This window comes from Sparassis crispa, assembly GCF_003851025.1.
Source record: "Sparassis crispa DNA, contig_000015F, whole genome shotgun sequence".
NCBI lineage: Eukaryota > Fungi > Basidiomycota > Agaricomycetes > Polyporales > Sparassidaceae > Sparassis > Sparassis crispa.
The window spans coordinates 457,025-477,681 of record NW_020939762.1 but is presented as its reverse complement, the minus strand read 5'-3'; the positions used below and the strand labels follow the sequence as shown (position 1 = coordinate 477,681).

At 50.9% G+C, this 20,657-nt stretch overlaps 8 protein-coding genes across 8 annotated transcripts; 6 read left to right on the top strand and 2 right to left on the bottom strand.

Annotated features, from left to right (window-relative positions):
• Nucleotides 1–1,115: 1,115 nt before the first annotated feature.
• SCP_1601670 (FAD/NAD-binding domain-containing protein) lies at nucleotides 1,116–3,664 on the bottom strand (the record flags this gene model as incomplete). Its single annotated transcript, XM_027764617.1, has 14 exons — nucleotides 1,116–1,171; nucleotides 1,223–1,267; nucleotides 1,329–1,474; nucleotides 1,539–1,677; nucleotides 1,727–1,833; nucleotides 1,886–2,009; nucleotides 2,073–2,144; nucleotides 2,206–2,244; nucleotides 2,300–2,396; nucleotides 2,448–2,503; nucleotides 2,557–2,713; nucleotides 2,766–2,805; nucleotides 2,874–2,898; nucleotides 2,956–3,664. The coding sequence occupies 14 exons, from the start codon at nucleotides 3,662–3,664 to the stop codon at nucleotides 1,116–1,118; spliced, it is 1,812 nt and encodes a 603-aa protein (XP_027620418.1).
• Nucleotides 3,665–4,348: 684 nt separating this feature from the next.
• On the top strand, nucleotides 4,349–6,173 carry SCP_1601660 (Hercynylcysteine sulfoxide lyase; the record flags this gene model as incomplete). Its single annotated transcript, XM_027764616.1, has 10 exons — nucleotides 4,349–4,369; nucleotides 4,421–4,505; nucleotides 4,564–4,809; nucleotides 4,873–5,219; nucleotides 5,277–5,335; nucleotides 5,393–5,490; nucleotides 5,551–5,595; nucleotides 5,653–5,801; nucleotides 5,863–6,021; nucleotides 6,090–6,173. The coding sequence occupies 10 exons, from the start codon at nucleotides 4,349–4,351 to the stop codon at nucleotides 6,171–6,173; spliced, it is 1,293 nt and encodes a 430-aa protein (XP_027620417.1).
• A 1,242-nt stretch (nucleotides 6,174–7,415) lies between these two features.
• SCP_1601650 (hypothetical protein) lies at nucleotides 7,416–8,509 on the top strand (the record flags this gene model as incomplete). The annotated part of the gene is made up of 5 exons (XM_027764615.1): nucleotides 7,416–7,544; nucleotides 7,832–7,870; nucleotides 7,923–8,066; nucleotides 8,119–8,268; nucleotides 8,324–8,509. The coding sequence occupies 5 exons, from the start codon at nucleotides 7,416–7,418 to the stop codon at nucleotides 8,507–8,509; spliced, it is 648 nt and encodes a 215-aa protein (XP_027620416.1).
• A 194-nt stretch (nucleotides 8,510–8,703) lies between these two features.
• On the top strand, nucleotides 8,704–8,985 carry SCP_1601640 (hypothetical protein; the record flags this gene model as incomplete). The annotated part of the gene is made up of 1 exon (XM_027764614.1): nucleotides 8,704–8,985. The coding sequence occupies one exon, from the start codon at nucleotides 8,704–8,706 to the stop codon at nucleotides 8,983–8,985; it is 282 nt and encodes a 93-aa protein (XP_027620415.1).
• A 902-nt stretch (nucleotides 8,986–9,887) lies between these two features.
• Nucleotides 9,888–10,103, top strand: SCP_1601630 (hypothetical protein; the record flags this gene model as incomplete). The annotated part of the gene is made up of 1 exon (XM_027764613.1): nucleotides 9,888–10,103. One exon carries the CDS (start codon nucleotides 9,888–9,890, stop codon nucleotides 10,101–10,103), a length of 216 nt encoding a protein of 71 aa, XP_027620414.1.
• Nucleotides 10,104–10,408: 305 nt separating this feature from the next.
• Nucleotides 10,409–10,654, top strand: SCP_1601620 (hypothetical protein; the record flags this gene model as incomplete). The annotated part of the gene is made up of 1 exon (XM_027764612.1): nucleotides 10,409–10,654. One exon carries the CDS (start codon nucleotides 10,409–10,411, stop codon nucleotides 10,652–10,654), a length of 246 nt encoding a protein of 81 aa, XP_027620413.1.
• A 316-nt stretch (nucleotides 10,655–10,970) lies between these two features.
• Nucleotides 10,971–13,200, bottom strand: SCP_1601610 (Multifunctional cytochrome P450 monooxygenase af510; the record flags this gene model as incomplete). Its single annotated transcript, XM_027764611.1, has 13 exons — nucleotides 10,971–11,061; nucleotides 11,127–11,273; nucleotides 11,337–11,459; nucleotides 11,526–11,607; nucleotides 11,667–11,689; nucleotides 11,746–11,912; nucleotides 11,964–11,977; nucleotides 12,031–12,148; nucleotides 12,203–12,321; nucleotides 12,378–12,523; nucleotides 12,583–12,771; nucleotides 12,830–12,959; nucleotides 13,014–13,200. 13 exons carry the CDS (start codon nucleotides 13,198–13,200, stop codon nucleotides 10,971–10,973), a joined length of 1,536 nt encoding a protein of 511 aa, XP_027620412.1.
• Nucleotides 13,201–16,763: 3,563 nt separating this feature from the next.
• On the top strand, nucleotides 16,764–18,958 carry SCP_1601600 (hypothetical protein; the record flags this gene model as incomplete). Its single annotated transcript, XM_027764610.1, has 12 exons — nucleotides 16,764–16,947; nucleotides 17,010–17,139; nucleotides 17,190–17,378; nucleotides 17,437–17,582; nucleotides 17,641–17,759; nucleotides 17,810–17,923; nucleotides 18,054–18,220; nucleotides 18,275–18,297; nucleotides 18,352–18,433; nucleotides 18,497–18,619; nucleotides 18,676–18,822; nucleotides 18,874–18,958. The coding sequence occupies 12 exons, from the start codon at nucleotides 16,764–16,766 to the stop codon at nucleotides 18,956–18,958; spliced, it is 1,509 nt and encodes a 502-aa protein (XP_027620411.1).
• Nucleotides 18,959–20,657: the final 1,699 nt, after the last annotated feature.

Here is a 20,657-nt window from a genome sequence, read left to right as displayed (position 1 = left end):
CCTTTCCGACATTGGCATTACTATGGTCGCACGTTTGATGTGGGACGAACCCTGTAGGTTGCAACCTTCCGAGCCCCACGCAAGGCACATTCGCCGTGAGTATGTGATGCATATCAGTCCCCACTCTCTGCTGCCCAAGATCTGGATGCCAGACCTCCGACCGGATAAGCCCCAACGCGAGAGTCTGCTTCGGGTAGAAGCTCTGCGCCCGCTTCCACCTAAGGCCGCTCAAAGTCCCCGTCCATTCGTGCATGTAGCGTCCTCAAGCCTTTCCCTCCGCATGCGCACTTCCCTGCGACTGTCGCGGTGCTGTCAGAGTGAGACGGGATCTCCCTCATGGACCCCACGACCTCCCCACGGATGCTGCCTCGTGCCAGGAGCCTCTGGGGCACGACACACCGGCATGAAATCCTGTCGGGAGCGATGTCAGTGCTGGGACGCTTCTCCCGTAGAGATGCGCTAGAACTTCCCTCCGTCTGCTGCGCCGTCCGGAATGTAGAACAGTCGCACGATCAGCTCTCCTATCCGAGTCTTGCGGAGTGCAGCTCACACCGCTCTCCATGCGAGACGTGGTGCCAATGCGACAAGCGATGCGTATATTATGGATCGTCCCGAAATCTGACTGAACATTTATCTTGTCAGGTTCACACGTGTATTTCAGAGCGCAATGAGTCTGCTTGACCTGCGTTGACCCCGGTGGGCCCATCAGCACATTGATCTTTGGAAACGCCTTAAGCCCCTTCGCCGGATCTCGTAGAATTCTAATGCTCCATCTCACATCCTTCCGGTCCGCCGGTGGGCATTCAGCGGATCTTTCGTGCTGGGCCTTATCTGAGCGAAAGTATTTTCTCAGCATCAGCCCCAATTCCGAATGACCTACCGATTTCCGAATTTGCTGCGGATTCACTCTCGCGCCCGCGACACAATGACATCTTCTCCCGCTCCGCCTGCAGACGCTGAGTACTGCTATGTGACTTAGCGGTGAAACACATTTGTGCACGTAAGTCCCTTAGGTTTGCGGAGGATTAAAATAAACATTCTACGTATTTATGGAGTTACAGTTATCCTGCAAAATAATTTCCGAAGGTAATTACATATCATCGTAGACCAGCTCGTCAATCATCAAGACTGTAGCGAGTGCTGAAGACGCCAGTTTCAATAGCTTTGATTTCTGTCCATCCATGTGTCAGCAAGGGCCATGAGATTGAAGCATACAACATACGCAGGGCGAGATGCTTGGAGTGGAATCGAGTCATAACAAGACTGCCTGTTGAACCCACGATCCCTGTAATCAGCCGAGAATACAGACTGACATGGTCGACACGTACCCATGGCATACCACAGCCCAGGGATGCCCAGATCGCGATAGCTGCCTCGCAGCTCCCCTTCCTCGTCGAGCCCCCAAATGGGCTTGCAGGCATTCGCTATCTCGTCACCACACACAGAACGGATTGAGTTCCTAGTGTCTCCGATACTGTTGTCGGTTCGAAGCTAAGTTAATTCGACGTGCAGTGGAAAACACAGATGCTCTGCCTTACCCAGTAGCACAGATGACGACGTCGGCGGACAGCTCAGACCCATCGTCGAACATGAGCCCGGTTTCGGTGAAACGTTCGATCATGCAGCCGTTCTTGATCTTGATTTTCCCGTCGATGATTAACTGGCTAGCACCAGTGTCTGCGAGGCCATGAACAGCGTACGTCTCACAGCATGATGGCGAACTTACCGAAGTAGTGGCCTCCGCCTTTGGTCTTGAGCAGGACATGGATACCAGCATCCTTCTCTCCTAGGTTCAGCTTGAACCCTACGGCCTGCAGCTTGTCACGCAACTCCCTATGAGAAGAGAAGTAAGAATACAACTTCCGAAGTACGAAGGGGCACCTACTTGTCGGCTTCCGCGATGAGTTTCGCTGCACGTTGAGCAGGCCCGTTCTCTTGGTAGAGATGGGGAAGGGAATTCGCGAGTCTGTCAGCCACATCAATTGGTGGCGATCCCTCGGAGTAGAGTCCTATCACAGGTGAGTTCAAGGGTCAACAGAGAGCTCCTCCAAATATACACATCCGCTACTTACGTCCGCCGATATACTTCCACTGCTTATCCAGGTTCATGACATATGTGGCGCTTCGCTGGTACATCGTCACATCTGCAATTGCGGTTGACGAACACGGTTAGAAAGAGCAAATCGTATAATTGAATATAATTACCGATGTTGTCCGCAGCAAGATCTGCTGCGACATCATGAGCTGGTGACAGGCGTCAGCGATTGCAACCCTCACTCGCTTTCAGAAAGGAACCTACCAGAGTTACCTGCCCCAATCACGATGACCTTTTTGCCGCCGTAGCCAATGGAATTCTTGTAGTGGGACGAGTGCATTACCGTGCCCTTGAATCTCTCCTGCAAATTTCCGTCAGGAAGTCATCAACGCTCACGATGCGAAGCACGCACCTGCTGAGCGATTGCGGGCATATTAGGAGTAGCATCTCCAAGCCCGGTAGCAAACACTGCGTTTTACGATTTATCAGAGGGCGTTCACTCCGATTCGAAGGAAACCCACCGAGGTGGTTCACGTGGAAGGTACGCTCTGAACCATCTCCTCGTTTGACAACAACGGACCACCGCTTGTCAGGGCCTTGCGTGGCTTGCGTTGCAACGGTGGATGTCCACACATTCAACTCGAGTGCCTGTGCATAGGACTCCAGCCAATCGGCCATCTGATAATTGATTGGTACTCATGACTATATTGTTGACAGTGCGTTACATTACCTTCAGAGAGGGAGTGTACAAGGGCCATGTAGGAGGGAAGCTGTAGTCATGAAGCGTATATCAGGACCGAAGAGAGGTGCCGAGATAGATGATAGAGGTGAAACATACGGAATGTATGGCATGTGGTCATACCCTGTGAGCATGCGAAATGTCAATACATACGGAGGATAGGTCCGAAGCCATAACATACAAATTGGCCAATGCAAGCACAGTTTGTCGTACCGCTTGCGCCAGTTGTCGCCAATCCGATTGTGGGCTTCGACGACCAGAACCGGAACGTTCAAAAATTTCAGCCTGGCAGCAAGCTCCAGTCCATTTTGACCTCCTCCAATGACGAGCACGGTGGGATCATTTCCCTCAAACTCAAGTTCTTGACGGCGTTCTGCCGCCCACTGGGCACCTGGCTTAGAGCGACGGCTTCGGCGAAGGCCAATAGCTTCAGGATAATCCCTGAGATCCTCGAGATTCGTGAACATTGTATGCGCCTTCCATTCGCCGCTTGCTGTAGGAACCAGGTGGAAGACGCCACTGCCAATCCCAATGTCAGACTCGAAGCTGAACATGGCTACGATCCACCCGAGGTCGGGATACGGCTGCTCCAATTCAACGAACTCCTGGAGCTTGAACGCGTGCAGCTTCGCAGCCGGCAGACGATCAGTGAGGAACTGCTTAATTTTGGTTGCGCCATCGAAGGTGCGGAAATCCCAGGTGAGGACGAGGATGTCACGCCAATAGGCGTCTTCTACGAAGAGAGAGAGCGCCTCGTCGATGCTTCCGGATTCGACGTGAGATACGAAGGCCTCAAACCAGACCGAAGCGACTTTGCGGGCATCGAGATCGGGGGGAACGGAGGCTCCCAGCTTGTCGAGAGTAGGGATACGAGATGCTTGTGTAGCCATGACGTGCTAAAGATGGCTGTGAACGTTCTTAAGAGTCTTTGCACATATCGAAGCAGCAGCCATGCTTTTGGATGATTTGGAGAGACAGCAGAGGTCATGCTTATTTCGTCAATTCCACTGCTTCCACCGATGATTTCCGTGTGATCGCCTTTGAAACCTGTTTATTTCGAGCGTCAACGTCGACCTGCAACGCTGGCATGATTACAGGAAATTACGACAAGTCGGGTGACAGAGTTGATGGAGACGGTGCCACGAATGAATTCCAGGGGTGGGATGGGATATTGTTGGCGAATCCACGTGAAGATTCACAGGTGACAGATCTCAGTGCAGAGGTGGCACCGTAGAGTCGGAGCCTGAACTATTCTTACCCCATTTGGCACCATGCTTTCCTTTCCTGGGAATTACAGGGCGCTCCGACCCTGACGCGTTCGGCACCCGTCTTCGTTCCTCTCGGAGTCCTACGCACTACACGTCTTCAACAACGTATCTCAGATAATAGTTCCAGCGGCAATTTTACGTTTTGATGGACAATTCTGGGGTGAAATTATCTCTGGCTCCGGACAGGCCGCATCAACTGACTCTGCAACTCGAGTGGAAGACCCTGTGCTGCGCCGGGCGAGTTAGAATCTCAAGTCCATGTGCTCGATTTCTCATGCTAAATTTTTACCGCACCGTATAATTTTCATGACATATTTGAGACCACTTGTACGCCAGTGTCGGCAAAATCCCCCAATCCCAACCACTGAAGTTCCATAGTGTCTCGACATGACATCTCCCAAGTTCGGCCATGATATGCTCCAGTACTTTCTGCTCGATCCAAACTACACCAATGTGAATCATGGTGAGCATCTGTGTTCTCTATCTCGGCTGTCACTATCTCAATCCTCCTTCATCCTTAGGCTCTTTCGGGTCTCTACCCAAGCCCGTTTTCGATGCATGCAACGAACTATCTCTGGAATTGGAATCTAGTCCAGACCGCTTCCTACGTCTGAAATACGAACCACTTCTCAACGACGTACGAATGCAACTCGCACAGCTGCTTGGCACAGATACAGACGAGATAGTCCTTGTCCCCAATGTTGCCACAGGAATCAACACGGTCCTACGTAATTTTGAATGGAGCGAAGGCGATGTCTTGCTGACGAGTGTGTATCAACAATTTTTTATCTTCACTGTTGGCTCTCGTCTCTAACCACCTCGTGTCTCAGCAACAACCACCTTTGATTCAGTCTCTCGCGCCGTGAAGGATATCTCGCAGCGAACCCCCTGCCCAACCGTTTCTACCTTCCTTCTCCTTCTCCCTGATTCTCATGCTAACATCGTATCGAAATTCCGCGAGCATATGCGTGCTCTCAAGGATAGTTTGGCGCCGAATGCGAAGATCGTAGCGATCATAGACAGCATCGCTTCTTCCCCTGGTGTTCTCTTCCCCTGGAGGGAAATGGTGCAGGTTGCCAAAGAAGTGGGCGCGTTCACAATGGTCGACGGCGCTCACTCGATTGGTCAGGAAGTCGACTTGGAGCTTGGAAAAGCGGCTCCGGATTTCTGGGTTTCGGTCAGTGTCGACGTACACTAAGGTCTATTCCATGTCAGCTAATAACGGCTGTCTTAGAGTTTGCACAAGTGGCTCTACGCCAAACGCGGATGCGGCGTCCTCTATGTTCCCAAACGGTAATCTCTCGACGAGCTCTCTCCTAAGAATGAAGCATCTCACGTTCTATTTTGCAGCAACCAACATATTATCAAGAGCGCCCTCCCGACAGCATGTAACTACCTAGCTCTTACTGTAAACTTCATCGAATCGCCCTTCGTCGCGGAGTTCCTCTGTCGGTATTGCGGATGACTATGGCCCACCCGATATTGTTGGCTTACGAGGCTTGTTCCAGGGTTCGGAGCGGCAGAAGTGACTCCTGCTCTCAGTGTCCGTGCAGGCGAGTCCAGATTCTTGCATCGCATCGAGCAGAACTGATCTTCTGTCCGTTGATTAGCTTTGGACTTCAGGACTTCCCTGGGCGGAGAGAAAAAGATAAATGACTATTGTCATACTCTTGCTGTCGCCGCGGGAAAGGTACTAGCCACCATTCTTGGCACCCAGGTGATGGACTCGTCCGTGGAGGGAGAACTCATCCCAAACATGGTGAAATAAATCCCCGCGGCTGTAATTGTTTGTATGATTACTGACTCGTTTTGCAATGCAGGTGAATGTGGAACTCCCTCTGTCGGGCGACATCAAGCCTTCTCCCGTGATCGCGAAGATGTTCGTGGAGAAGCTGCTGTTGGAGCACAAGGTCTATGGCGGGCATTTCTACCACAATGGAAAGTGGTGGACCAGAGCCAGCGCACAGGTGTACAACGAGGTGCGTTTCTCCCAAATTCTGAGAGATTCGGTACTGACTGGTCATTTACGTGAATTTGCATCATTCAGCTTGGAGACTACGAGAAGCTCGGGGAAGCTCTAGTTGTTGTGTGTAAGGAAATTGCTGGAAGCCAAGATGTCCCCCTTTTGTGATTGCTTGAAACCGCATCAAACCTAGACGTATGTATGAGCATAATGCGATAGCAATTTGCCCTCCCGCAGCACAGGTAGTACGTGATCGCGATCTCTGAGGACTAGCCTAGTAGTCTCTTCAGGTTCTCTCTTCCGCATGTGTCTACAAGTATTGCGGCTAAACTCTGTCGAGCAGACCGCACCTGCCATATTTAGCATGTTGCCTACCTCTTTGGGAGTGCGTGCAAGCGCCCAGAGTCGTTATGACCATAATATTGAAATCACATCTGAAAGCTGCCTCCTGAAAATATTTGTTCATTCCAAATCAAACAGTTACGTCGCCACTATGCAACTCGACTCCGGTACGTGCCACACGTCGAGGGACATGGCCATCAATTCTCTGGCGAGCATACCGTCCTTGAGCCAATACAGCAGGCTTTCAGGATATCCATCACCATCCTCCCAATTTGCTTCGACGCGCGAGTCATTTCTGGGATCACGCTGTGCACGCTGGATGGAATTGATGCTGCTTGCACCCTATTTTGAGGATATAATCAGCATTTTCCATCGTGCTCGCGACCAGATCAATGCCGTACCTGTAACAGCTGTGCTGTAAAATATCGTCATCGTTGACTTTGGTGACATTAATCACGATATAGCGAAGTTGGTCTCAGTCAAAGCATGTCAGTAGGAAAGGGGGGCTTACCCTGGCCTTGTGCAGTTAAATCGGAGGAGGTTGTATAAAGGTCGAGGAAGGGAGCACTCACCTTATCTACGTACCAACTTCTTGGAGGTGTTGGACACCTTACGAAAACCATACTTCTGTATCGAAGGAGCTGTTCCATTAAGTTGGATGAATATGGCGCGACATGCTTGTCAGGACATGAGGCTCTCGCTCCTGACCTAACCACCAGAAACAAGCATGGCAGACACCTGTCAGTCAGACTCAATCTTAATTCAACTCATACGATATATACAGATCTACTAGTTGCGATGAAATATGTATAACTTCACGTAGATGAAACTGCAAATTGCCGCTCCGGTCCGGGAAGGCCGTTCGCCTCAACTTGACTTCCTCACTCTCTCAGAACTCAAACCGCGGTTACGCGCAATCGTGTGCAGACGATAGCTTGCTTCTTTTCTACTAGGCTGAAACCGTTAATTCCAACGGGCTCCTTTAGTGCATTGTGGAAGAGCCTCTAAGTCTCGCACCTCGAAGCTTGGCGACACGGCTCAGTCCTTGCCTGCGAGACCTGCCCTGCAATGAGACTACCTTGGGTGGTCCTGACACTCACACTCGCACCTTCAGTGGTGTCAGCAGCTCTCTTTCCTGCAGACGCGAAAGTCGAGATGCTTGACACAAAGAGTTTCAGGAAGGCTATGAAACAGAACGTACGTGATTTCTTGTAGAGCTTGCTCGCAACTTCCTTGCTCGTCGTCTTATTCAAGAGCCAATTCAACAAGAATCAGACATAGATGTCGTCCATAACGCTCTTGAATGAAACACTCCGACCTCCTCACCTAATTTATGCCAAATTTGTGCACAGTTGGTTGCTATCCTCTTCTTAATCCGGCCGCCTTTCCACGTTATGCATTCTCTTATGGGACAGCAAACTAACCGTCACCTCCGCTCCTTCTATCCACTTGAGGTTGCGTTCTGACCCTAGCCCTAATTGAAGGTGACTTCTGTGGTCGCGTTCGTTGCTCCCTGGTGTGGCGTAAGGATTCCTCCCTGGTCACAGACTTGATACTTATATTGTTATCCTGTAGCATTGCCAAAGAATGGCTCCCGAATTCAGCAAGGCGGCGGTCGTGCTCACCCCGATGGTCCCGCTCTACGCGGTCGACTGCGATAACGAGGCGAACAAGCGTCTGTGTGCAGAACAGGGCGTGCAGGGCTTCCCAACGGTCAAAGTAAATTTCTGCACCTTCTTTCCGATATGGCGAGCACTTACCTGCACCGTAGTTGTTCTCTCGTGGTGGGCAGTCAAGAGCCATTACCTTCGACTCAAACGAACGAACGTCGAAGTCGTTCTTCTACTGGGCATCAAAGAATATTCCACATGCTGTGAAACGACTGGATGCTGTCCCGAATATTCGGGGGTGGGTAGAGGATGTACGTCAGCTCCGCAGTCGCCCGCATCACCTGCTCTGACCATTGACTTCCACAGAACATCGCCAAGCCTCGCGCAATTCTCCTCAATCCAGGGAAAGAGATACCCCTGATGTGGAAGTCTCTGGGGAATAAGTACAAGCACGCGGTATCGTTTTCCATTCACCGCGACAAGACTGGGAAGAGCGCGATGAAGCTAGGAGCGGAAGACCATGCATCGAAAGCATCGCGGATCCTGATATAACCCCCGGGATCGACGGACTTCGTGCGCTATGACGGTAAGTCCTTACGTTCCACTCAACATCCGCGAACGTTGGCTAACGGTTGATTTAGGCACACCAAAATTCCAACAGGTTTCCAAATTCTTCGATTCCACAGTGGATGGCACGGCGGACTTTATGATACCCAAAAAAAGTGAAGCAGAGGAACCTACACCCGATGCCCAACCCGATCAATAGAGCTTTATGGGTAAATCTCAACGACGAAGTTCCCTTCGAAGCAGTGGAAGCTCCATCTTCCAAGGTCGAGCGCGAACCTACTCCGGCTGCTACACCAGTTGCAGAGTCTCCCCTCCCGAATGAACTCGCAAGTGAAGCGGAGATCGCGAGGAACGAACCTACAGAGTTACCTGTCGAGGATCATCCAGAGATCGAGATAACAATCGCGATCGAAGAGACGGTTACTACTGGCAGTGAATCCCGTGTGAAGGACGAACTGTAGTTATACGGAGTGTGAGCTGGCAAAATTGGACGGATTGATACAGGATGGACTCTGATGCATAATACAGGCCCTTTGTTACTGACAATTTTGACATATTGACAGCGGAAGGAATAAGTATAATCACGTACAAGTCTGCGACGGGTTCGAGCAGTGCTGCGAAAGATGTGATTTCTCTGGTAGCTCAACTGCGTGTGCTGTCATGCATATATTGCATACTTCCGAACGTACACGAACCCCCGCAGTACTCTTCGATACCGGCGAGCATTCTCTTCAGTTTACGCGCAAGACCTTAGACGCCCGAAGTCGTCGCCGGGCAGCAGCGCTCTGCACGAATAACAGATCCAGGCGGTCAGGCGGTTTGTAAATTGCCTCCAAACAAACATCGATAAGATTCAACTCGAAATCTCTCCACCGAACAAATTTGAATGTGACATACTGTGTGTGCCCTAATGGTGAGAAGATAGGCCCGGTGATTCAAGCTGACACTGATTGCAGGCTAGCCAAAGTCTTGTGCATAATGTGTCGCATAGCCGTGAGTGCACATTTTGTGATGACTCTTGGTCTCTCTAGTCAGACTAGGAGAGGACTATCCCAAGTGTCCAGAATACTAAAGTAATCGTCCGCTGCTCGAGACTTGTGCACGAAACGGACTTCAACGAAGGGGAGCCGTCGCCTCTTGCAGAACAAGTACTGACACGATTCCAAGAACACACAAACGTGCCGCTTAGAGTCTTCGAATTCTCTGTCGACGTTCGTCTTCTCTAAGACATCTGCTGCATGGTGGTGTCAGCGTGTTCCCTAGACGCCGGTTATATTCTTCCAAGTTCCCTGTGGAGGGATGTCTTGTCGCCTCCTCATCTACGTCGACCAATAACCTGATACACGTGGTTGCAGCTCGCACCATGGAGCCATCTCAGTCACCCCTCCCACGATGGGCGCAGCATCCGTTCGACAACCCTGTCGCGAACATCATCCTCCACTCCGACAACATCGACTTCTGCGTCCACAGCGTCATTTTGTCTGAAGCTTCAAGGACATGTTCAGCCTCCAGCAGCCCGTCGTCGACCATACCAAATGCAATGGCGGGGACAAGTACAGAGATGGCCGCACTGGATTGATATCGCAGAAGACAGCCAGATGCTGGATGGCCTTCTGCGTCTTGTCACACTGGATCCGGAGCTCACAGATCTGGCAGTGGTACGGCGTTTGTGGGAAGCTGCGTTGAAGTACCAGATGAAGGAGGCGAGTACGGCTCTCACCACGCGAGTGCTGAGGACGTTCGCACTCGCTGAGCCCTTGCGCATTTGGGCCATCGCGTGCCGGCTTCGTTTGGAAGAAGAAGCCCGGTATCGAACGCGCTCTGTCACTTTGCATGTGACTTGTAATAAACTCACTAATGAGAGTTATCCTGCCATGAACCACCATGTCAACCAGCGTGAGCGGCGTCAATCTGAACCTCTACGTTCTCTTCGTCATCACCTCTTTGCTTTCGACAACATATGCCTTTGACCTTTCCACCACAAGTCAAAAAGCTCATCTGATTGCGAAGCAGCACGACGAGGCATCCCTGGTTCCGGAGCGGAGCGAGGACATGGCTCTTTCGATTATGCACCCCAAACCAGACCGCCAGATGTCCGAAAGCGAACATGTGCTGACATTTCCGGGGTAGCGCGGATTGGGTGGAATCTGGAGCGGGCTTTCTGTTGCCACCTTTGCATTGAACTCGACTTCACATACCGGCCAGTTGTCTAACTCACCTCCACCGAGCAGCTCTTTGGGTGGCCGGTAATCTTCAGCATTCCAACTTCACTGTGCAACGCAAACATGCTTCCTTGTGGCACTGCTATCTTAGCCTCACATTCATTTTCGCATTGTTTGAATGAAGTACATAGTACATACTCATACATTCTTGTCTTCCAGCAACATATTCTGCAATCAATAATCATTGAACAAATCGGCAGGCTCACGACATCACCGGAGTAAGATCAATCTTCGCCCAAATTCTCCTGCTGTATAATCAGCTTCTTCGCCATCTCTGAGCGCGGTTGAAAGACACATTCAAACGGTTTTGGACGGCTGTGGGAGAGGCCCTGCTGTATCAGCGAGTCGCCGTGCCGCCTCCAGGTACTTAGGATGCGTACCTTGCCAGCCCGTCCGTCGTGAACACCACGTCCGGCTCGATGGCTTTTCCATCCTTGTCGACAGCCTTGCAAATATCGAAGGTCGCGAGAACAGTCGCGGCGACGATCCATGCGCTGTTGTCTGCGAAGTATCTTCCAGGACAGATTCTGCAGAGTCGGCGTGCGGAAAGTGACATATCTGCAGTGCATTAAGGATACATGGGCACATACCGCCGACCGAAACCGAAGACAGCGCCTAGATATGGCTCCCCGCGACCTGCGGGTGAGGGGAGGAAACGCTCGGGACAGAATGCCTCTGCGTCCTTGTACATCGTCTCGTCACGGCTCATTGCCCTGGGGTACCAGTTTACAACGATCAGGCTCAGATACACGGTACCGACCAGCGAAGACGGCACTCACATGACATTGGGGATTATGATCGAACCCCTTGCGATGAACATCCCGTTGTATATGTCGTCGTCGACAGAACGGTGCGCAATGCCTAGATAAGGAAGATTAGCAAACTGCTGACGCGTTCGACTCCGCCTCAGAGGGACTAACCTTGAGGGGCAGCAGGATGCCATCTGACATACACGACCAGTCACTTAGTGCTCGCGCACGGACATCAGCAGCGACATACCTAATAGTCTCCTGTAAGACGTATTCTACAAAAGGCAGTGCATCGCGGTCGCTGAAGTCCGGCAGTCTACCAGGACCTATCACTCGGTCAATTTCGACCTGTGCTCTGTGCTGCACCTCTGGGAACAGGAGCATGCAGAAGTAGAAGGTTAGGATGAGGGACCATGTCTGAAGTGTGTTCATTAAAGAGGCATGTCAATGAATGAACGAGATTCCGACCGTTTCAGCACCAGCTGACTTGAGGGTCAGATAATGTATCACCTCACAATGTGATCAGAGGACTCACCAGTGAGGATGGTGCCAGCTGCACCTTTGAGGTCACCCAAATCATAATCCTTCGCACCTTCCGTCTTGTATCGCTCCAGATATGAAGATAGAAACGACGGTTGAGCGATGCCTGCGTCCTGCGGGCTAAATGAGTATTTGAGGTTCAGACGAGCATATATGGTGATGAGTACCATCTGTTTCAACACGTCATTGAATGGGTAGTCGTGCATTTCTCGTGTAACAGGGCCCCAACGACGTGCCGCAGCAGTGAAAGAGGAACATCCGGGTAGCCAATGGGGGAGATAGGCCACTAGGATTACGATCAGTCAGGTCAGACTACATGGAATGGGCGGACGCAAGACGCACGTAATGGGAAAAAGTCGACCAGCGAGACACCAAGTTTCGCCTCGTCGGCACCATGCAGTGCATCCGCTGTCAGTTTGACGTAGACGTCGTCGTCAGAATGTACCTGATGGCCGTACGCTATCTCCAAGACGCCTCGCATGGCAAACCTGCAATGATTTAGTTGATCCGTGACACTTGAAGAGCCCACTAGGGAAGATAATCGTACCGTTGCGTCACCTCAATGAATGCATGGGGCGAAGTCAGCAAATCCTTCAGAAGTGCATGCGCTCCTCGAGTCTGCTGGGAGCGATATGTAAGGCTCTCGTTCTCGTTGAAGTATCCTCGGAAAATCTTGCGGTGTTTCTTCCACCGCGGGCCGTATTCCATGAATGCAACATTTGTATCATAGCCCATCCTGAATGTTCTGTCAGGCATACATTCCCCAATGACAAGAATACTAGCCGTGATATTACATCTCTAAGGTGGTGCATGACGGTCTGTCGCTGTATTTGGCACTCCGTTTATCCATAAGGTCAGTAGCGACTTGCAGAGAATTCAGGACCACGATGTTGCGGCCTAATATATGCAATTGGAAGATATCTCCTATCATGAGATATCTTAGGATCAAATAGAGTTCAATACACAGCCAATCCTCACCGTACTTGGTCGCCCATTCGCGGAAGAGTTCGTGCTGACGAGCAAAAGAGAACTTTCGAAGGTGTCCAATGATCGGATCCGCAGGAGGACCAGGAGGCAGAGGCAAAGCGGACTTGTGCCTCCGTCCAATCAAAATGAGCGCCAATATGACTGTGCATGAGCACAAGTATGCAGTTACAGAATCCATGGAGGAAGCTCCGATGTTGGCCGTAGTCCTCTCGCTGAGCCATTTATGCAGGAAATCGGGACACGCATCCTGCTACTTGGCGCACGGCGTGGGGTCTCGACGCCGGCATGGCAGACCATCGGATCTAACGGCCTGTTAGCGCAATCATAGGGGCACATGTGGACGTACGTGGAGAACTAGATAGGTATTTGACAATCATATCATAGCACAGAAGGCCCAGTTTGAAAAACGGCAGAATGGAGGTGCTGAGATTAACTAGATACAGTAGATACTGCATTCCAGGATGTCTATAACTTACCATTGTCAAGCCAAACTGGGCGACCATTGATCTAATGCCCATCCGTTGACATACCAGGAACATCATGACCAGTGTACTCACATACGATGCCCTCGGAGGAGGCCTCTCCGCGGGCCCGCTAGGCATAGCGCCGCCCTCCGAGGAAACTGATTTTTACCGACAGTGTGGTAAGTGCTGCACGTCGGAAGCGCGCTGAGTGTTCGCTGAAAGTCCGCGGCCAGACCGCCTCGACTCAGCCCCAAATTTCCAACTTGTCCTGACTAGTGAGCAAACTAGTAAGTACTTCCCGGCGCTTGAGCACAATCAACACATAACAGAAAACCTTGCACCGGATCCAAGGCACCCATTGACATTCCACGGGCACCTCTCAAGCGCTGCAGTTAGTACATCTACGGCGCCGAACACTCACCGATTCCCCATAGTCTGTTCTACGCTTCGGGATGCATATTGTAAGGACTAGTGCACGAGTGGAGACAAGTGAGCAAAGCCAACTGTCTGTGACGAGGTGGCTGTAATAAGCTCCCGTTGTCACCACGCAGCATACCGGAGAATCGTAATGACCCTCCCGATGTCCGCAGTCGACACGCACCAGACAAATCCTGGAAGTTCCCCAGAGACTGAAGGTTTGGAAGCCCATGATGGAACTCAGAAAAAGGTCACCGGGTGTTCTCGCAAACTGGAGACAAGTCCACGTGAACCTAACCTCCTTGCCGTTGATGAGTACTGAGTGATTGAGTTGTTGCGTGGGTGTCGCAATCAGATACGCAGCGTGCTAGAGGCCTTTACGGAACTTGGCTGCTTCCAGCCATGCACAACAATACAACCGCATACGTTTTCCTGTGCTTGCAATGTACGGCTTCAAACTGCATCGTAATCCTCTCCCAGGTTGTTAAAAGATGAACTTCAAGCAACACGGATACGGTGAATATTCAGGACAACCTAGAGGAGAAGTGCAGGTGAAATAGGAGGAAGCTTACGCGAACGAACAGGACGAATCGGCGACCGTGCGCGCGCGGCTCACCTGGGACACACCAATCACACGCGCGCCAGTAACATAAGCGCCGTTTACATTTGTCTCGATACTTCCGCGAGCCTAAATAATTACATCTGCGATGCACTTTTCTCACCAGGCTTTCAGCGACGGGACCATAGAATTTGCCTTCCAAAGTCACATCAGCCATATGCCAAAGAAGCTGAAGACAACTGCCCACCGCTATCGAGCATTATCTGAAGCGCACCAATCGACACCGAACTTGGGGTCGAAGGCGTCCTCATCGGAGATGGTGTCCGTTCTCCCGCTCAACCCGAGACAATCCATATTGTAGGAAGACGCAGATATGATAGGGCAGAGAGATGCCACATCGGACTCCGAGCGTTGTGGTGTTAGGAACCATCCTCGATAAAGAAGTAAGTGGAAGACTTGAAGCTTGGGTGACAGGAATGGGTGCAGAATAACGTTGTCGGGGCATGTCCATACAGGCTATTATCAATATTTGTGTAAGAGTCAGGAGACTATAGCATCAAGCATACGCGGTAACTCGACGTGCAGAAGTCGCTGGCACAGATATTGCGATATATCTATGATCTTCTGCCACCGCAGTGTCAAGCTTGATGTTCAGCCGTAATTTGAAGCTCGCATGCGCAAAGACAACACATGTGGTGAATAGGCTTGTGGAACTCACTGACATAGACCCACCTGAAGCTCAGGTCAGGCTGAGCACCATTCTCTGCCGCTACTGAGATTTACCATGCAGAGAAGTACTACTTACTACTCACTAGCAGGAGCACAGGAAGTTGCGACATGCAAGTCGTGTGATTTTTGCAAAGTGTTCTGTTCCACTTTGTGCGTCTGTGGTGGAGGGGTCAAACATAGCGAGGGTATCCCGATTCCCGAATGAGGCCCATCAAGGGATGATGGACTTCGGCGCAACTTGGTGGGTGGGATTCATGATTGCGTTCACTCCGCGGAGGCAACCATCAGGCATAGGAACACGTACTATATACGCCGGAACTGTGTACCAGTGGATTGAGATTCCTGTTGTGACAGCTGAGGAGAGGCGTCCCAAAGCGCACTACTCACGCCCACGGGCGCCAATCTAATCTGATCGCTTATCATAGCAGCATAATACAATTCATGTTCGGATGCTATCACGTCCATTCGAAATATTGTTTTCCTCTGCACACAGCCCCCTCACGCTAGTCTCCCAAAGGCAGGCTTATTGTTTGGATACTCTACTTGCTTCAAGATATCTTTATCTGCCCCATGTAACCATTCAAGACTTGCAGCTGTGGTCAGCGTCAGACTTATCCCTTTTTGTGGCACCTATGTGCGGCATCAAGCCGGGTAACCACAGCGCCAACGCGCTGTACGCCACTGATGCACCTGACCAGGTATCCTGAGGTGCGAAGATTCAACCAGTGTCAGTCTAGCTACGTGAGACTGGATTGGACTTTGTCTCACAGTTCCGTCCTCTATCCTTCGAGCACATACGGTGTATTTGTGTCCGTTCATCGCCGGAAAGGTCAGTATGCTGCATCCATGAGGGCTACCTGCAGACCCACTGACCCGCCATCTGCGCGTATCTTCTCCTGGGAGTCAGAATAAGATTCTTCCACGATGACCGGCAGAGTGAGATGCTGACCCACGGCTACAGTCCGAATTTGCGATCCCGCTCACCCGCACATCACCCCTAGATGCAGAAGGTATGTTCTAGATGTCAGCCTTCTCAGGAGAACATCGTGGTTCTGGTCTCCGAGCAATGCGGAACAGACCCCTTCGAAAATCGGATTGTGTTAGCTCTTACCCGGCACATGGTCTGTTGCCTACCGAACAAATTATCCTATCTCTATTCGCTCGGGACGACCCGTTACTCATGTACGTTACTGCGATACCTAGTCGCACGTCACTGAAATAAATTCTCCATAAATTCTCCACACATATTGTTTCTGCTTGCTCGTCACTAACTATCAACATTCTATTTCTGCGACTGGGGGAGCTTTTAAAGATAATGTTTTCAGAAATTTAGACCCAAAAATCTTGACTCCTCGGACACAGGCCCAACTGGTTACACAAGTTCACATCAGCATGCATATCCAAGGGCTATAATTCAAATGGGGTCGGGGCTCCAGAGTGATATCCATTGATGCTGATGTCATGCTGCTAGATGCAGGGTGCTGGTAATACGTGGGACCAGAAGCATGCCGGCATGCGCGCTCCTATAAAATGTTTTCTCATTGAGTTGATCCAGTATCTGAATTCCATTCCATGGATATGATCACCTATTTTGTCTGGGCAGTCGCCGTCATAGCTTGTGCGGCGTTGCTGCGCAGGAACAAGCGAAACCCACCTCTACCTCCTTGTCCTCCTGCAGATCCATTAATCGGCCATCTGCGTCAATTCACGTTCGCTCCTCAACGTGAGCTCTTCCAGAAATGGGCTACGGAATACGGTGAGAGTTCAGTGCACACATCCCAATTGTGGTACAGCTGAAACTAGTTGCTGCCATCGTAGGCGACGTCTTTCATCTCAACATCTTAGGGCAGATTATTATAGTTGTGAACTCCCTTCAAGTCGCAACTGACCTCCTCGAGAAACGGAGCGCGAACTACAGTGACAGGCCTGCTTGTACTGCCCTGGAGATGTACGTGCATTAATTTGATTGTGAAGCATTTACTATACTTAACTCCACAGGATGGGCTGGAAGGCGAACGTTGCCTTTATGCGGTATGGCGCGAGGTGGAGGAAGCACAGAAAACTTTTCCAAGAGTACTTTGGCCAGAGTCAAAGCCTGACATACCGCGCCCATCAGACTGAGGAAGCGCGTATGCTCCTGAAAGATTTGCTCACTTCGCCGGCGGAGTTCAAGGCATGTACGCAGAAGTACGGCTCTCTTTGACTACATTGTGTTCAACATGCCATCCTGAACCATCCGTTTCAGGTATGCTCTTCTGAGCATCATAGGCATTGCATACGGACACCAGGTAAAGTTGGATGACGACGTCTATGTCAAATTTGCACAAGGCGCAATCCACGGAGTCGAAGAAGCCGCTGCAGGAACCACGTTGCTCGACCTCTTACCATTCCGTGCGTCCGGTGATTTCCCGCTAGTTCACACGTCCCACAATTCACTCCGTGATTCAAGTGAAATATATCCCTTACTGGCTGCCCGGATGTGCTTCGTTTACCGCTGCGATGAGGCGGTGGGGCCCTGCTACCAGGGGTTTATGCGAATATCCGCTCAACGATGTGCGGAAGAAGATGGTTGTCCTTGTGCCCACCTTTCGTACGTCAGGTGCTAATTGGCCAAACAGGAAGCGGGGACTGCGCAGAATTCGTTCCTTGCGTCTCACCTGGAGTGCCTCAACACGGACGGCGCCGACGAAGAAGACCTCGAGGACATCAAGGGTGCCGCTGCGACGATACTTGTAGGCAAGTCCAATTCATTTCACCTATCATCATCTGTCTGACGTGGGGCCTAGCTGGTACTGATACGGTCAGGACTTTTTAATTTCGGGCAAGGTTTATCTGTGTGTATGCATATTGACGACGTTACAGACATCCTCGCTCATCCAGAGTTTCCTCCTGTTCATGATGCTGTTCCCCGACGTGCAGCGCAAGGCGCAGCAAGAGATTGACCAAGTCGTCGGCTCCGGGCGGCTCCCAGACTTCGAAGACCGCGATACGCTGCCATTCGTAGAATGCGTACTCCAGGAGACCATACGGTACGCAATTCTCAGCTTGTTATAATTGTATGACAGCTTTGTTATGGACTTCAGATGGTACCCAATCGCTCCGTTCGGTAGAGAATCCCCGATACGTCGGCACTCGGATGTTGCTAACCTTAGACCCCTAGCTATTCCTCACCGAAGTCTCGACGACGACATATACAACGGAGTGCTTATTCCGAAAGGCTCTGTAATCATACCTAACGTGACGTGAGTGCCGTTATCACTACTCTCGCCGTTTACTCAGTTAAATCTGCATCGTCCATTCTCCAGGGCAATGAGCCGCGATGAGACAACGTACAAAGAGGCAAACAAGTTCCTCCCTGAGCGCTTCCTACCGGCTCCTGTCGGTCGCGGCGAGCCGCACCTCAGCGTCATCTTTGGGTTCGGTCGGCGGTATACTATAGCCTCTGTTCGTCATATTTTGTGCACCTGCTCACGCCACACCATAGGATCTGCCCTGGGCAGTATTTTGCGGACAACAGCGCATGGATCGTCATCGCGAGCGTCCTCGCGGCTTTCGACATCTGCAAGCCCGTTGGAGCGGACGGGATAGCAGTTGAGCCCCACATGGAGTACACCACTGATGGGATTGCAAGGTGTGTCTGATTCTGACTGATGTCACACATCCAGTGGTGCGCTTGGCTCAGATCTCTGCTCTTTGTCGTGCAGCCGTCCGATGCCTTTCAAGTGTGTTCTGCGACCGCACTCAGAGACGGCGAAGGCGCTGGTTGAGCAGCACAGGTAATCAGCAAGCGAAGTGGTGAAATGTAATAGAGCAGCAATAACCAAGAAGGCATATGTACAACTGTAATCGGAGATACCCGCTAGCTTTGCTAGTGCGTCTTTGAGGCTTGACGTCTAAACAATGTCCTGCAAGATCACGTGAATGACGTGTTTTATTTGGTGTTCTTTGCGCGTTCGTTGTTTTGCTTCGTTGGCGTTTAGGGGCTTGCCTTGTTGAAGTTGTTGTTTTGTTATGGCTCATCTCGCTGTCTGTGGTTCATATTGTGACATTGCTGCATCTATACTCATCGATCACAGTGTCTCTCGCTCTGTGATTTCTACTATATTTGCGTTGAACAACCGCATTGCTCAGACAATAGTGTGCGGACCGTTGATGAGTGCACACCCGACACAAACACCTAAACCCAACTAAAACAAAATGAGAAGCAGGGTGCGATCTGTGTGTGAGAGAAGGGTGTCACAACTGTAAAATAAAGCAAGTGGGTCCCAGAACCTCGACCTAAGCCAAAGGGGGATGCAACCTGTAAAGAAACGAGGGCTTGCGACGTAAATGCGAAGTCGGGCGACAATCTACGATGAAGTCACAAAAGTTGGAGGTAGGAAGCTAAAGTCGCGACACAATCGCCAAACTCGTAGGCGAAGATGAACTATATCGCAAAGGGCAAGGGAACTATCTGTGGGGGTAGAACACTATGGGGGAACACAGTATTCGCCGTCTCAATGAAGTCGCAGTCAGCCTAACGCAAAAGTCAGATTAAGACTAACACAGGTGGTATATCGCTATATCGCTATGTCGCTATCGCAGTCGCAGTACGCAGTCTCGAAGTATAGCAGTCTCGCTATGTTGCTATGTCGCAGTGTTGCTATGTCGCAGTGGGGTATATCGCAGTTCGAAGTCGCTATTGCAGTAAACACAGTTTCTCGGTGATCTGAAGTGAAGGGGGAAGTCTCCTACTGGTCTTCGATGGTAATCGACGTAGATACAGCAGGTATTTATAGAGGGGAAAATGGGAGAGGTGAAATGCGAAAGTCGCGAAATATTGGAAGATGGATCCTGACATTGGAAAGAGTCGCAATGGTCTAGGACCAATGGAAAAATAGGTAAAGGGAGTGGAGAGGTGAATGTCGCACGTTAGCGATGGAAAAGAATGGTAAAGTAGAGGGAAATCGAAAGAAAACATATGCTACTTGTCCTGAACCACATGGAACACTCTAACGGCATCTCCGGTCCAGCACGAAGGTAGGGGTCTTGAAGGGGAAGGTCGAATGATAAAGGGAATGGGATTTGCAAAACAGGAGGGCGCGACCGTCATGCGACACCGATAAGTCGGCACGATGAACCAGTAAGTTGGCGCGACATCCAGAGAGGCAGCGCGACATCGGGAAAGTATGGACCTAGAAGGTAATCGGCCAGGGCGCATCGGACTAGACTACAGGACAACAGGTAAGTGGTATCTGACAGCAGGGAGATGCAAGAGTGGCATATGAGTGATGAAAGAATGTCGAATCTCGGAGAGGAGTCTCCAGGAATTGAGCGAACTCGAATGAAGTCACACGAAGTCACCAAAGTTTGCATAAGGTTGCAAAAGGGTTGGATGCATCTCGAAGGCTAGGACATAGAGTAGTGAGGTCTGAGCGATCGCTGAAAAATGCATTTTTAAAGGCCAGGAGGTCTGGGAGCATATCA